The sequence below is a fragment of the Brachypodium distachyon genome, chromosome 2 (genome assembly GCF_000005505.3).
Source record: "Brachypodium distachyon strain Bd21 chromosome 2, Brachypodium_distachyon_v3.0, whole genome shotgun sequence".
Classification (NCBI taxonomy): Eukaryota; Viridiplantae; Streptophyta; class Magnoliopsida; order Poales; family Poaceae; genus Brachypodium; species Brachypodium distachyon.
In genome coordinates this window covers 40,493,691-40,510,403 of record NC_016132.3, presented here as the reverse complement: position 1 = coordinate 40,510,403, position 16,713 = coordinate 40,493,691, and the positions used below count along the sequence as shown (strand labels likewise).

Below are 16,713 nucleotides of genomic sequence, written 5' to 3'. Positions count from 1 at the left end.
GCACCAAGCCCTACTGCGCCGGCCATGGCGGCGGCGGCGACCGCCACCACCGCCGAGGCGGCGCCTAGCGACGCGCCGGCAGCCGCGGACACAGCTGGTGGGGACTTGCCTGCCGCCCAGCAAGAGATGGCACTCGTCGGGGGCACGGTGGCTTCTCCAGCCCCGGAGCTCCCGGGTACGGGTGAAGGGGAAGTTGCCGGGGAACGGCGACCGGACGCCCCGGAGCGAGAAGATGACGCCCCGCACTGTTCTATGATGGCGGAGGGGGCTTCGTCGCCATCGGCGGCCTTCCCCAACACCGACCTCGGCACACTTGCCGGGGTGGCTTGGAATCCCATCACCTTGGATCCGAGCGTCTTCGAACGAGGACACCAGCTCCTGGACGCCATCAAGGACCAGCAGCAGGCCTTCGTCACCTCCTTCAACAAGGTGAGGGAGCACCACGCCATCGCCAAGAGCCAGCTGGGCGAGGTGCGGGAAGCCGTGGAGAGGGAGCGGCAAGAGCTCTCCCGGCTACGCGAGGAGACGCGCCTCGCCAGGGAGGAGACGCGCCTTGCCCGGCAAGCCCTGGAGGATGCCGAGGAACCGGTCGTCCCGGAGATTGAACTCCACCGGCAGCTGGAGGCCCAGCGCACGGAGCTTCAGGGGGCGCTAGCCTTGCTGGCGGCAACCCTCGAGGCGACCAAGAAGGAGCACGTCGGGGTGCTCGCAGCAGCCCAGGCCCGGATGGATGAGAAGAGCGACCTGATCGCCAATTACCGCGGCGAGATTCAGGGCCTTCGCGTCAAGCTGGAGGTGCAGATCAAGGCCACCGAGGACGCCGTGGGAGCAGCGACCCGGCATGAGATCCAGCTCGGCTCCGCCAAGGACAGAGTGGCCAGGCTTGAGACTGAACTAGCCACCGTTCGGGAGGAGCTTACCAAGGCTGGCAACGACATCGCAGCCAAGACCGCGGAGCTTGCGGCACTGGAGGGCAGTCTCCGCAAGGCCAAGAAGGCCACGCACGACGCTCGGCTCCATCACGACACGCTGATCAGGCAGCAGCAATTAGAAGCCGAGAAGCTGCTAAAGATCGCCCAGGCGCTACGTGACTTGCTGTCCCGGTTTGAGCCGCAGGCTGCGGCGGTGGACGGCACAGACGTCTCCACGTTGATTCCCTTCTTCTCCGACCTGGTAGGGAAGCTTGGGGCTCTCGACGTCTGGATCGCCCAGTACGGCGCCAACGAAGTCGCCAACTACTCCCGGGAGGTTGCCGGGACAATCCTCCCGAGGATACACCTCCAGGACCCGGGGTTTCCCTTCGAGTCCCTGCTGGACGCCTGGTCGGACAGCGAGGACGAGCCCACACACACCCAAGTGGTGCGTGGGTCTGTCGACGAGGTGGTCGAACGGATGCAGCGGAAGCCGGACCCCGAGCCGTCCCCGGAGCCCCCGGCTGAAGGCGCCGGCAACTAGTTGCCGTAGCCCCCAGCCGTACTTGCTGTTTTCCGATGTATCTCCTTTCATGTTTTGTCCGTGCAAGTGTGGCGCTTGGCGCCATTTAAACAATTACACTCCCATTAGTTCATGTAATCGTCCAGTACTTAGTTAATCAAGCTCTTTAATTTGCTCAATTCTTGTTCTTTGCTCCCGGGGCTGCCTCGCGGGGCGGCTCCCTTAGCCTTTGCGTGCTGTGTCTTGTGTTGCCGGGGACTCGCGCGCCTAACCCTTGACCGGACCAGGGACCCGGGACGGACCCGCGGTGCCAACCTAAGGCCAAGCGGTAGCGGCGAGCCACTCCACTTGCGGGGTAACTACTCCAAGCCATGCCCTCCCGGGACGGACCCGGGAGCCACACGGGGAGCGCACTCCCCCCGCAAGCGTCCTTCTAACACTTCGGCCACGCGCGGGTTCTGGGGCCACACTTAGCGAACCAGCATTCAATTACGTTCAGTTCTTAGTGGGTTTGCCATTTAGGTGTCAGCACTTAGCTTTTCGTTCAGTCTTACGCTCGAAGCGTTCGTCGGAGGTGTCCTCCTGGTTCGCCGCCTTTGCAGATGCCTGGCAGAGGGATGCGGTGGGGAAGCTTCGGCAGGATCGTCGCCAGCGTCAAGCGCTGACCACGATGCTACCGCTGCGCCGCCACGGCAACCCTTGCCTCCGGAAGAGCTCGTTCCGAGGAAGGCGGCAGGGACGCCATGACTTCCTTGGCACCGCTGCTGAACGCGGGCGGCGAGGACGCCACGGTGTCCCCACAGCAGCCTTTGCTGCTGGGAGGGGATCTGCCTGAGGGCTGCAACAGGGATATTGTGGCTTCCTCGCCACCACCGCGGAGCACGGGCGGTAAGAATGCCACGACGTCCCCGCAGCATCCCTCGCTGCTTGGGAGCAAAACTGCTCGAGGGTCGTCACCAGGGCGCTGTGATGGTGCATGTGGAGGCGGCAGGGACACTATGGTAGTGCACCCGTCGGCGCAGGGCACCGATGGCATGCACTACCATAGTGTCTCCGTGGCAACCCCTGCTCCTTGCGGAGATGTCGTCTGGGCTGATGCGGCAGGGGCATGCGGAAGTGCACCCGTCAGCGCCGAGCGCCGGAATGCACCACCATAGTGCCTCCGCGGCAGCCCTCGCCCAGGACCCGCTCGCTAGAGGAGGCGCGGCAAGCGCACGGTGGCAGTGCACCCGTCGGTGCGGAGCGCTGATGGCATGCACTTCCACCGTGTCTCTGCGACGCCCCTCGGAGTGGGCTCGATGGGGTGATGCGGCAAGGGCGTGATGGCAGTGCACCCGTCGGCGCTAGGCGCTGATGGCATGCACTACCATCGCGCCTCCACGGCACCGCCCGCCTCAACAGCCCCTTTCTTGGATTCGCTCTGAGCCGTTCCATGGCTGGGGCGCGCTTTTCATAGGTGCGGGGGAAGGGCTTGCCACCGCGCGCGACGGATCAGCGCAGCACTCGTGGCATCCCTCCCCTTGAAGTTTGGTGCAGTCTTCGCCACTTTGCATGCCAAGTTGCTGTGGCACGCGTGGCGGCCCCCTCCTGAGTCAAGAGCCTCGGAGTGCGGTAAGTTCCTCGTGGCGCGGTCGTCCCGCACCACCAGGCACTACTACATGCCGTGACCCGTGGGCAGCCCACGGGTATTACAGTGCGCAAGATTCCACCTTTTCCTGCAGATTAGATTCTTAGCAGGCCTGAGGTGCTGCAATTTTTTTTTTCGAAATTCACGAAAATACAGAAAGCAACACGAGTAATCTCCTGCCTCCCTGCCCCCGGGCACGGAAGGGTTGATGCCAAAGTTGGATGTGAGCATTCTATTTCCCAGCCACAATGGCTGTGGGGTGCACGTTGCGGGGACCCGGCAACTACACGTCCCGTGATGCACGTGGCGGGGAACCCGACAACTGCACGTCCCGTGATGCACGTCGCGGGAAACCCGGCAACTGCATGTCCCGTGTCGGAGCGATCCGGCAACGGGGTCTTTGTTTTCGAGGCTCCAGCAGCCCCCTGCTCACAACCAAGTATGGAAAGACACTTCCGTGCACCAAAAGCAGGAGACAGAAGATGGGGGAAACACACAAATAAACGAGTCAACTTTGAAGTTCAGGAAAGAAACACTTATCTTTATTCACAATAACTAGTGCTTTACACACGGGGGCTGCCCGGCTACACTAGTTCGAGAGGTATGCATCGGCGGCATCACCTGAGGGTCGGGCTCCGCCGCTTCACGGGTAGAACTTGTGCAAGTGCTCAATATTCCAGCTATTTGGCACCATCAAGCCATCTTTGGTTTCCAGCCGGACAGCCCCCGGTCTGGTCATCTGCACTACCCAGAAGGGGCCCTCCCATTTTGGAGTCAACTTGTTCCCGGCCTTCGTTCCTTGTATCCGGCGCAGGACAAGGTCTCCGTTCTCGAGCCCCCGGGGACGGACTCGTATGTCGTGATAACGACGGACTCCCTGCTGGTAGCGCGCGGCTCGCACAGCAGCCCGGCATCGAAGCTCTTCGATGAAGTTTAGATCGTCCACACTTTGCTCGTGTTGGCTGGTGTTGCCATACGCGCGTACTCGGAGAGATCCGTGCTTGAGCTCAAGGGGCAGCACCGCCTCTGCCCCGTAGACAAGGGCGAAAGGAGTTTCGCCCGTTGCCCGACTTGCCCGACTAGGTGTGGTCCTGATTGACCACAGCACGGGCTGAAGTTCTTCAACCCAGTGTTTCCGGTGGCCTTTGAGCTTGTCAAAGGTTCTCGTCTTGAGCCCTCGCAGCACTTCTGCGTTGGCACGCTCCGCCTGCCTGTTCCTCCTCGGATGAGCAACAGACGCGAAGTGCAACTTGGTGCCCATGTCCTCGCAGTAGGCCTGGAACACTGCGCTCGTGAATTGCATGCCGTTGTCGGTGATGATGCCGTTAGGCACACCAAACCGGCACACAATGCTTTTGAAGAACTTGATGGCCGCCTGGGCGGTCACCTTCCGCACTGGTTCCACTTCCACCCACTTGGAGAACTTGTCGATGGCCATGAACAAATATTCGTACCCACCAACTGCTCTCGGTAGCTTACCGACGATATCGAGCCCCCAGACCACGAACGGCCACGAGGAAGGGATGACGTGTAGGGCCTGCGCCGGCTGGTTGCTCTTCTTCGAGTGGAACTAGCATGCTTCGCACGTCTTCACCAGCTGCTCCGCATCGGCCAGGGCCGTGGGCCAGTAAAAACCGTGCCGAAACGCCTTGCCGGCTAGCGCACGAGAGGCCACATGGTGGGAGCATGTGCCTTGGTGTATCTCTTCCAGCAGCGCGCGCCCTTCGTCTTGCGGCACACAGATGAGCTTGACTCCATTTGCACGCCTGCGGTAGAGGCTCCCGTCCACCACGGCGTACATCTTGGCTTGCCGGGGCACTCGTTCTGCGGCGGCATCATCCTCCGGGAGGGCTCCCTCCTTCAAGTAGCGGGCGATTTCCATCGCCCAGGGAGGGGTCTCCCTACCTACGCATGCCGCTATGTCAGCGGCATGGATCCCTGCTGTTGCGGGGGTTCCTTCGGTGGCCGGAGGGGCGTCCCCGGCGACCGGCTCGAGGGCGACTGAAGGAGCCGCTTGCTTCTGGCAGAACACCCCCGCCGGGGGTTTCCGGCGCTCTGCTGCCATCTTGGCCAGTTCGTCAGCAGCGAAGTTGTCCTACCGCTTGACGTGCTCGAATCGCAAACCCTTGAACTTGCGTTCTAGCTTGCGGATTTCCTCCACGTACGGCGCCATCTGCGGGCAGTCGTAGTCCTTGTTCACCTGGTTGATCACGAGCTGGGAGTCTCCGCGAACAATCAGGCGCTTGATGTCGAGGGCGATTGCTGCCCGTAACCCGGCAAGCAAGCCCTCGTACTCCGCCGTGTTGTTGGTGGAGTTCGGGAAATTGAGTTGAACAGCGAACCTCAACTGGTCTCCTGTCGGTGACTCGATGACGACCTCGGCGCCAGCTCCTTGGAGACTGAACACGCCGTCGAAGTAGAGGACCCAGTGGCCTTCGTCCAGCTTGCTGGGCGGGCTGGTCCCCGGCTCCTCCTCTTCAGCGTTCGTCGACGTCCATTCAGCGACGAAGTCCACTAGAGCCGCACTCTTGATGCTCTTGGAGTTGGTGAAGTGGAGGTCAAACTCCGACAGCTCCATCCTCCATTCGGCCACCCTCCCGGTGGCTTCACGGTTGGTGAGCGCTCGCTCAAGGCAAAACCCCGACACCACCGTGACACGGTGCGCCTGGAAGTAATGGCGCAGCTTGCGGAACACAAGGAGAATCCCCAAGAGGAGCTTCTGCACTTGCGGGTACCTCGTCCCCGCGTCGCACAGCACCGTGCTGACGAAGTACACCAGGTGCTGCACTATTCGCTTACGCGGTGCAGGAGCTGCCGGCTCGGGGGTGGTCCCTGGGTCCGAGGCGGTTGCTGGGGGCCGCTCAGCCCCCTGCCCCGCAGCCTCAGTCCCTGGAACATCTTCCTCCCTCTTGGCAACCAGCACCAAGCTGACCACCTGGTCAGTCGCTGCTAGGTAGAGTAGCAGCGGCTCGCCCAGCTTGGGGGCGACGAGGACGGGCGACGACCTCAGGTACTGTTTGAGTTCCCAGAATGCCGCTTCGGCCTCAGGACTCCAGTCAACCGGACCCTTCTTCTTCATTACCTAGAAGAAAGGCAGGGCGCGTTCGCCTAGCCTTGAGATGAAGCGGCCCAACGCGGCAATGCAGCCGTTGAGGCGCTGGACATCCTTCACCTTGCGGGGAGCCTCCATCTTCTCGATGGCTTCTATCTTGCTTGGGTTGGCTTGTATCCCCCTGTGTGAAACCAAAAAACCCAGAAGCTGACCCGAGTCCACACCGAAGGTGCACTTCTCGGGGTTCAACTTGAGCTTGATCCTGCGGAGGTCATCAAACATTTCCCGCAGGTCATCAATCAGTGAGTCCCCGCGCTTCGATTTGATGACGATGTCGTCCATGTAGCCCTCCGCGTTGCGGCCTAGCTGGGGTCCCAAACATTCGCGCAGCGCGCGCTAAAACGTTAAGCCCGCGTTGAGCCAACCGGGGTGATGAACGCTGTTTTTCCTCGTCTTCGACCGCCATCTTAATTTGATGGTAGCTGGAAAAAGCATCTAGAAAACTCAGCAAGTCACAGCCAGCGGTAGAATCAACTATTTGATCGATGCGGGGTACAGGGAAGGGATCCTTGGGACATGCACGATTGAGATCAGTAAAATCTACGCACATGCGAAACTTGTTCCCCGTTTTAGGTACTACTATAGGGTTAGCTAACCAAGTGGGGTACAGAACTTCCCTGATAGCCCCGGCAGTTTTGAGCTTGTCCACCTCCTGCTTGATGAAATCTTTACGTTCTTGTGCTTGCCGCCGAACTTTCTGCTTGACAGGGCAGGCGTCCAGACGCACCGCGAGCCGATGTTCAATCACTTGGTCTCGTGGCCCTCGGCCATCCGCCTCGCCGTCGGCGCCACCCTCCTCGTCAGCAACCTCATATGAATCATGGGCCGGACAGTGGGCTGCCGTCTTGGGGCTTGGGCCCCCGCTGGCGCTGGTACAAATAGAAGGAAGAAGGCAACACAGAGGGGTGGCTTGGAACTGGACGGAAGGGGCGGCTTCGGCCGAGGCTGGCTTGGCGGCGATACTGTTTCTTCTCCCTCGTGTTCCTCCTCTTCTTCCATGAAACTTCTGTAATTCCTATACTCCATTGAGTTTGAGTTGTAATCTGAACCTGGTTGAGCAATTCATCTAGAGGGTTGTTCACATCTGGTATCAGAGCCATAGATCCTTCAAATACCACAAAAATTCCCCACCCACCCACCACCTGTTCGACGAAATGCCGAGCCACAAACTCTCATGTCGTGAAGGTCTTCTTCATGTCAGGATGAGCCAAGTGAACCATCCAGTGACCTTCGAGGAGCTTTGCCAGTTGTTTCGTCAATCTGGTGCTGAAGGAACTCTCGGTTTGTTCGAGCGCATGGTTGACGAGATGTACGGCGTGGAGGCGTACGTCCAGTGCAATTATCGGCGGGAGGTGGCCCGAGTTCGTGATGCTTTGGACGGGCAGGCTATCTATGCTGGTTGCTGCTTCCTCACCGTCGACCTCGTTCCACCGATCTACACCACCATCACGACGCCAGCCGACGACGACGAGTTGACGCGCGCGTACTTCTACGACGACACACCATATGAGGAGTGGGCTGCCGCTTTGGCCGTGGCCGAGTGCCGGTACGAGGTGGCCGCCTCCAGGAACGTGCTCTTGACTACGGCTGAGAGCCATGGTGTGGAATCTACGGCTCTTGACTCCTGCATCACGTCGGAGGTCCTAGCCATGGAGCAGACATTCGAGCGGAAGGGTGTGCATGAGGATGATTCCGCAACTACTGCTGCTCCGTGCGAGGACATCGCCCTCGTCGGAAAATTGCGCGCTGGCGCTAACACTGATCAGGTCGGGGCGACACTACTGCCTATTCCAGTACTGGTGGAGGCTCCGTCGACACCCATGATGCCATCGTTGCTCGTCCATGAGTCTGAGACGCCGATGCCGATGAGGTGTTCGACGGAAAGCTCCAACGGCAATACAAGTGTGGCGACGCCAGCTTCTGAACTGGATATGTATTGCTCCTACTCCAACTTCAGTCTTATGTCGCCTGTTGCTGCAGTTTTGGGGCGTGCTGGTGTCGAGAAGGTCATTGTGCCCCATCTGTTCGTCCTCAGTGGTAGCATTAAGGTCACTAAGCTTGAGCCTGGCTGCCGTGAGAAATTAGGAACTGTGGACAGGAACTCTGTGCAAATGGTCTTATGGCAGTGGAATCCATCTGATCGGGCGAAGTTTAGTGGCATGATCACAGGTTTATTATTGCCTACAGATGTGTCTCAAATGCAGAGCAATTTGCTCGACACAGAGTCTACTTGTTGTCTTCAGATTGGGAAATTACAGGAATTCATGGTGGCATTATTTGCTCTGAAGTCATGGTCTTCTTTTGTGGTCTGTCCAAATCGATGGCCCACCAGTGTCGTGGTTGTGCCAATGCTCACACATGGGAATTTTCTTCAATTGGAGTCCTACTTGGGTGCTAGTATATGTGTTCCAGTGAACATGTACATCACTATGAAGTGCCATGATGCTGATGCTAATGTACAGAAAAAGGAGGCCTATTATGATGAATGCATTATTACATTGGTTGTTGTGATGGATACAGAGCTGATGCAATGGAAGAATTCTTGGCTCTTCCATCAGCATCTCTTCTTGGATATTGGGACTTCTTTTGCACTAGAGATGGTGAGTGCTAATGATAAATCTCTATGCTGTTCTATGCTACTCTATTCTCCTTGTCAGATCTCAGAACAATCTTGTGCTATTCCTGATAATTGTTGCAAGTGGCTGATGCTTTGGGGAAGAATTGGGAACAGAATTATCATACTGCAGATTCTAGGTGGTTTGCATGAGAGATGTTGGTCCAGCAAGTTTTACTGCAGGGGACAACAAATATTCATGGCAGTCTTGACTGCAATGTTGTACTATATTGATCCTGGTGGTGGTTTGCATTACCATTGTTCAATGGGCACGGTCACTCTACTTCAAGCAACTGTTGTATCTGATTCTATGGCATCAATGAATTTGATGGTGTTTGATAGCTTCTTGCAATCCGTGGTTAACTCCTGCTTCACGGGACATACTACTCAAGGTGATTCTGAGCTTATGCAATGGAAGATTGCATGGTTATTCAGTCTTCCGCTAATGGTGAGTTGGTTTCAGTTCTCTCCTGATGCTTGTCTTGCCAAACCACCTGAGAGCTCATGGAATTGTGAAATCCTACGTGTGGACCAAAGGTTGCTACAGAGCTCATGCCTCCATGGTTTTGCTATTCACTGTGGTTCTGAAGTTATGCAATGGATAATCGCATGGTTATTCAGTCTTGTACTACTGGAGAGTGGGGTTCAGTATTATCCTACAGAACAGTATTCTGTACGTGGCTCTGAGCAATTCCTTTGGCAGATTGCATGGTCGACCAGGGTGATCTCTGATATTAGCAACAGGTGCGCGCAATTCGTCTGCCAAGCTAGGAGGTGTCGTATTACTTGTGGATATCATCTCGAGAAGCAAAACACGGCAATTCTTCAGTTCTCCAAGCTTCATGCACCTTGGGATCCCGGCGGTTCACCACGACATCGGCTTGAGGGCAAGCCGAAATTTAAGGAGGGAGGATTGTCAGCAACCTCATATGAATCATGGGCCGGACAGTGGGCTGCCATCTTGGGGCTTGGGCCCCCGCTAGCGCTGGTACAAATAGAAGGAAGAAGGCAACACAGAGGGGTGGTTTGGAACTGGACGGAAGGGGCGGCTTCGGCCGAGGCTGGCTTGGCGTGCGATACTGTTTCTTCTCCCTCGTGTTCCTCCTCTTCTTCCATGAAACTTCTGTAATTCCTATACTCCATTGAGTTTGAGTTGTAATCTGAACCTGGTTGAGCAATTCATCTAGTGGGTTGTTCACACTCCTCGTAGGCGGAGGACGCCCGGTGCTAGGCGGGTACCCTCCTTCCTCAACGACCTCGCCGGCTGCTGCCCATCCTCCCCACGAAGCTCCGCCCCGACGGGAAGAAGCCACCCACCACGAACTGCCGCGCCGCCACCCTGATGTCCCCGCACACCGCAAATCCCTCTCCCCTCCCTCCCCCATCTCTGTCGCCCACGGCCGCGCCCCACTGGCCCGTGTGGCGCTCAACCACCGCCGGCTATGCGGATCTTTTGGCTAGGAAGGGGATAGCCTAAGCCGGCTCGGCTCGTATCTCGGCTCAAGCCGTTTCCCTTGCGCTTGATCCAGAAATTAAGCTCCTTTGTATGTTTCCCTTGCGCTTGCGCTTGATCCAGAAATTAAGCTCCTTTGTATGGCATGTGGGTCACGGACGATTAACTTGGGCAAACCGGTCACTTTCGGATTTTTTGTTACTCGTTAGCTTATAATTAGTGGGTATCAGTTAAAAGCCTTTGGATTCGTGGTTTTTTTGTTACAAGAGCCGCTAGATATGTGTCTTTGTGTAATTTACTCACTCAGATTTGTCGAGGAAAAAATGTTAACCATATATAACAGCTACTTCTTTCATAGCAAAGCTTGGATGTGGGTTAAATCGCTTGCGGGTCTGGGCTAAGAAGGATCGGCAAAGAATAGGACCATCATACGAAGTACGAAACTCATCGTACGCACGTCACTTTCGTTTACGATTCTTCTTTTTCCAACTTCGATTCAGGATTCTTCAAAGTCACGGAACAAGCCATCATTCCCCCCCCCCCCCTTTTTTTTTCCGGAAGTTTCACTTTTTTTTTTACCGCCGGAGTCATGATGTTTCCCAACTCTTCAAATAATTGTGTCTTTTCTACTTTAAAAAAAAATCAGGAGTACAAAATAAATGTGAAAAAGAAAGTAAAAAAACAGCAATAAATGAGCCGTCGAACCATTAGCGCTTCCTAGAAAAAAAGGTGTACACTTGACACCACTATTGCATTTCTCGTTTGACACAAAACCAGCAATTATGTCTGCACTAGTGCAGTTGCTTCAAATGATGGGTCAAATCGTGAACTGAGATCTTTAGCAGTTTGTGTTGGGATGATATTAGCAAGGGTCACGTGACCGAGTCCTAAGGGGGGTCATCGCCATCACAAGCAGATTGACCAAGGACGAAATCGCCGCTGCCAGGAGGACGCCGGCGACAACCGTACAACTACGGGATAAACCTTCCCGGACTCTCTGCGTCAGGGCCTGCTCCATGTAGACATGGGTTTTCGCACCTAAAACATAATGACTTTCTCCTCTACTAATTAAGGTAAACTCAAGAGATCTGCTAATCTAAGTCTAGGATTATGTATCCTAATCCTGTTTAAGTTTTAACCCTAAATAATTTCTAACGGTTTGTTATTGAGATATGCATGTACCAATGCAATCCCCATTGAAGGGGGCAACATAAAAAATCAAGATAGAACTCTTATCATAATCATCTATGGACAAACTAATTTCGGCCTAACATGTTGACAATAAACTCTTGGCTGACTTACATGAAAGATCAGAATTACAATGTAGGAGGAAGCAGTCAATAACTTTGTTTCTTCTGTTGCAACACACGGGCAAATTTGCTATAGTTAATATCAAGAGGAGACAAGCGTACACGAGTCATGACCGTGCAGACGATGTTCAACAATTCTTCCTTCGCACTTTTTATGCTTATGCTGGTTGTGCTACAACAAAGGACATCGTATAGGGTTTTTTACTTCCATGCCCTCGGTTCCTTAGTTCTACTCAGTTTTGCCCAGGCCTTAGAACACTGCTCACTTCTACCCTCCTCCTTTTGCGCAAATGCTCACTTTTCCCATCACAGAGCACCTCCTCACGGTCAACTCGGTCAAGCCGTTAGCTGCTAACGGGTGGGACCGGGTATAAGCCTGACAGGTGGGACCAATGCGCGCTGCTGACTGAGCGCCGGGCCGGGCTTCAGCGAGCTTGACTCTGGCCACCGCGACGACGGCTGCTGCGGAGTGGGGATCGGCGCAAGCACGAGGACAAGGACCAGGACGGAGACGTGGACGCAAGGATGCGCCGCTAGGACGTGGACGCTAGGATGCTCTCGGTCGGCGCGACGGACGCTAGGATGCGCCGCTGTCGCGCGCTCATGCCGCGGACACAGCACAACACATCCATGGAAGAAAGAACCTAGTTCATATATTCCAACAAGGACTTACATTAACGACATTAATTTTGAAAAAAAAAGCCGATCGATCGCTCACTCCTCGGCTACGTCTTCAGATTCCTCCACAAGCGGCGCAGGCTCCTCGACAGCCACCTCCACAGGCACCTCCGCCTCCTCCATGTACGGGAGGCCGTGCATCTCGCCGGCGTGGGGAAACGGGGTCGTAGTGTTGGTGTACACGTTGTACAGCGTGAATGCGATGAACTCGCATCCACACCAGTACACGCGGCCAAGGAGGTAATCGGCATCATGGCTGTTGGTGAGGTGCACCAGGAGGGTGGTTTTGACGCTGTGCTCGCGGAGCCTCTCTACGCGGTACATTGGAGGGCCACCGGCCTCCAAGTGATTGAAGCCGGTGTTGAGGAAGTTCCTGGCCAGCGCCATCGAGCTCCGGCTGCATGACATCGCCCACACCTGGAGCGTCCGCTCCACACGCACGCCAGGTGGGAACAATGCCTCGTCAGTGAGGGGTGGCGGGTTGAAGGTGAGGCCTTCGAACACCATTGCTTGTCGTCAGTGGGGGCGTTGGGCGGCGGGTTGAAGAAGTGAAGTGGAGAGCTGTGTAGAAGAAGGAGAAGAATGGAGAGCTGTGTAGAAGAAGCAGAGCCATGGTGCCGTGTTAAATAGCGATGGTGACAGGGCAAGGGGAGTGGTTTTTCGGTGATTGGTGGGCTTTGAATGCGGTCGCCAGCGCAGTTTGAAATGCATGGGAAACTGACGTACATGGGAAGTTGGAGCGAACTGGCGGCAATAGCAGGCGTGTGCGGCGGCGCGGCCCAGTGAGAGCGATCCCAGCACGTTTCCCACTCACTCTCAATAACTGTGAGATCGTCCCGTTGGTTTCCTCTCCCCCCTACTCTCTCGGTCCTGTCGGCTTCCTCTCCCCATTACTACTTATGTGCGTGCCCAGTAAACCAATTCTCTCGTCTCATCTGATCTCATCTACATTCTTCCTCTCGCTCTCTCTCGAGCTCTACCGCTTCTCTCCACCATGGCCAAGGACAAGGAGCTAGTAGACGGTACCGAGAGCTCGGCTGGCGGCGGCCATGGGCGTGAGCTGCCCCCCACTCTGCCGTCTAGCACCCACCGACATGCGCCTGCGGCATTGTCTCATGCATTGAGCATGGACGCTGCCGCTCGCCGCCGCCAAAGCGTGCCCGCATCGATGTGGACGTCCCGTGCTCGTCCTGCAGCCGACTCCCCCTCAACGAGGACGAGGACGAGGACGAGGACGAGGACGAGGAGGAGGCCGAGTGCGAGATCAATCGGCGCCACGCCGAGCTCCTGCACACCCTCCAGCAGTGTGTGCGGGAAGCGGACCGGCGGCACATGGCTGCCGCGAAGGTGGCTTCTGTGGCGGAAGGTTTCGCCAACGAGTGCGGCCGGGAGGCGGCGGAGGCGAGGGAGCGGTACGAGTTTGAGCTCACGACGCTAAACTCAGAGAGGAGCAACCTTCTCGAGGAGCGGGGGAGGAAGAACGTCCGGGAAATTCGGGCGGAGCGCGACGCCATCTTCGGCCCCAACGACGGCGACGGCGACGACGCTGCATAATGTTATCCGTTATTTATCTCTGCATATGTATATGTTGCTACATATCTCTATTTTTATTCTTATTTTGTAATCGATATTGCGTACCCATCGACCTATATATCTGTGTGTGTGTATGTGTGTGTATATATATTTGTGTATGTGTGTATATATATGTGTATATATGTGTGTATATATATGTGTGTGTATATATATAGATATATATATATACATAGTCTTATATATATATATATATATATATAGTCTTATATATATGGGTATGGTAACGGCGTAAGGTTGTAGTATTTTGAATGAAACAATGTTGGTAAAGTAACACTGGTAACAAATTGATTTTGGTCTGAATTTTTTTTCCAATTGACAGAATAGGCAAAAACAGTAGTTTAGGTGCAAAAATGATTGATGTATATGAACCGATTCAAACTCGTGAAATGGGGGGGCTCACATGTCATTGGGATGAAAACGAAGAAAGAGTGTATAAAATTAACTGTTACTTTTCAGCAATGTGGGTCCCAGTAGGAAATAGAGGTGGTGCATGCCATGTAGCCAAATGACAAAACAAGCACCTGTGTAAACTTTTGGAGTTTGCTTCACCCACCGTGTAAGGCCTAAGCATGGCACGTTCTCGCGGGTTCATAATGTCCGGAAACCCAACTAATCTCCACTTGACACAACAGTCGACCCATTCGTTATAGCAATATAGCGAAAGAAGATGGGCGGCGGCGCAGACGACGGCTACGACGCCGCGGCCGCGCTGGCCGCGTTCCAGGCTTCCCGAGCGGGCGTCCGTGGCCTCGTCGAGTCCGGCGTGGCCTCCGTGCCGCCGCTCTTCCTCATGCCCATCGATTCCTGCCAACCGCCCGTTGAGCAGACGACGTTCGCCATCCCAACCGTTGACCTCGCTCTGCCGCACTCCGCGACCATGCCGCTCGTCCGCGCCGCCGCACGCTCCTGCGGCTTCTTCCTCGTCACCAACCACGGCGTCGATGCCGCCGTCGGCTCCGCGGTCTCAGCCGTCCGCGCCTTCCATGAGCAGCCGCTCGCCACCCGCTCGGCCTTCTACTCACCCACGCCGGTCGGAAGCGTCACCTACTCCACCATCCCCATCCATCCTGCCGCTGGCACGAACATCAACGAAATCGCCATCCTCCCATGGCGCGACACGCTGCAAGCTCGCTTCGGCCCGCCGCCGGCGCCTGAGCTCGGCAAGCTCCCCGCGTCTTGCCGGGACGCGCTGGAAGAGTACCAGAAGGTGATGGCGGGGTTCGGGAAGGAGGTGGCCGGGCTGCTGTCGGAGGCGCTGGGCGTCGGCGCGGGGCGGGTGGAGAGCGCGATGGGGGTGGAGGGCTGGATGATGGCGTGCCACTACTACCCGCCGTGCCCGGAGCCCTCCCGGGTGACGGGCGGCATAGAGCACACGGACCCCAGCCTCTTCACCGTGCTGGCACAGGACGCCGTCGGGGGGCTCCAGGTGCGTCTCCGCGACGGGCGGTGGGCCGACGTGCCGCCCGTGCCCGGCGCGCTCCTCGTCAACATCGGTGACGTGCTCAAGGTACGAAAAAAAATTAAGTAATAGATTGTCTTTTTTTTTTCCGGGAATTAAATAGATTGTCCATCAACGCTGAGCACCAATCCCATTGGATTATGTTATACCTGCAACTCGAAAAAAGTCAGCCACAATGATGAGTCGATGATACCAATTACATTATGTTATCCCTGCAAAGTCTGCAACTCAACAAAAGTCAGCCACAATGATGATGTCAAATCTATTTTTTTGATGTCAATCGAACTGCTTCTTACAAGCTACTACAAATGAAATAATGAAGAGCTACCTGCTTCCACGATAATTTACAGGTGGTTTCGAACGATGAGTACACAAGCGTGGAGCACAGGGTGGCAATCAAGTCTAGTCAAGATGCCAGGGTGTCCATTGCCCTCTTCTTCAATCCTGCCAAGCGTGGCGACTCCGACTTGCTTGGGCCTCTCCCGGAGCTCGTGACGACAGGAAGCCCGCAACGTTACCGGGCTTTTACCCTGACGGAGTTCATGAAGTCTCGTAAAGATATCGGCCATGGTGTGTCGTCCATCGACCGATTCAGGATTGCACATGAATGAATGATTTGATCAGATTAAAGGTTTCTCATCAACACGATCACAATTGATGATGCAGAAGTAAGCATGATTTCTCAACACGACGATTTGTTGTCTCTCGTTACAATTGCAAATTTGGTGCTTTAAAGAAAATCAGTACGGTTAATTATTTGTGGGAAGAAAATCTATATTTTGGCTAACCACTCCAAGAATGCATGTGTTTCTTGGTGCTGGCTATCTGCACTAGTTGTTAGTTCGCGGCTCTCTCTCTCTGTTAGCCTCGAGGGTGTTCCGAGCTTTCGATGAGATACCTAATTATCGATTTAGTAGGGGGTGACGTTGACGATCCGACTATAGCCTAGGAGGCAGCGTCTTAGCGATCGATACACCAACTTCAGAAGGTTATTGATCCCGCGGGACCACGATCAATCTGACCACGAAGGTCTTTGTTCCTCAAAGCAATCGAAGAACAAGCAAGAACAAGGTGAAAATCAATCTGAAATTGCGAATAGGAGATACGAAGGTTCACGAATCTGCATACTCAATATAGTTGGAGTTTTGATGACGGTAAAACAGGTGGTATAACCGACACGCGATTACACGAAAGTAGCAAAAGCTAAACTTTATCTAATCAAAACCCGAGGCTCCATAGGGGGCTCATGGGGTATAAATAGGGGGGAACTAGGTGGTTTTCGGCCAGGCCCTTGAGTGACTCCAAAACGGCCTAGGAATCCTCCTAAAACACAACGAAAACATCTAAAAATTGGCTGGACCTTATTACATGGCTTTAGGCCTAACAAAGTAAGGTTATAACCCTTATCTTTGGTCCATAGATACCCATTGGAG

General features: G+C 55.3%; 1 protein-coding gene and 1 long non-coding RNA gene across 2 annotated transcripts; both read left to right on the top strand.

Annotated features, from left to right (window-relative positions):
* Positions 1–6,891: 6,891 nt before the first annotated feature.
* On the top strand, positions 6,892–10,575 carry LOC112271107. Its single transcript, XR_002963980.1, has 2 exons — positions 6,892–7,181; positions 9,998–10,575. It is a non-coding gene; the product is annotated as an uncharacterized LOC112271107 (long non-coding RNA).
* Positions 10,576–14,434: 3,859 nt separating this feature from the next.
* On the top strand, positions 14,435–16,093 carry LOC100842226 (1-aminocyclopropane-1-carboxylate oxidase homolog 1). The gene is made up of 2 exons (XM_003566702.4): positions 14,435–15,328; positions 15,631–16,093. Exons 1-2 carry the CDS (start codon positions 14,489–14,491, stop codon positions 15,889–15,891), a joined length of 1,101 nt encoding a protein of 366 aa, XP_003566750.1. The 5' UTR covers positions 14,435–14,488; the 3' UTR covers positions 15,892–16,093.
* The last annotated feature ends 620 nt before the right edge of the window (positions 16,094–16,713 follow it).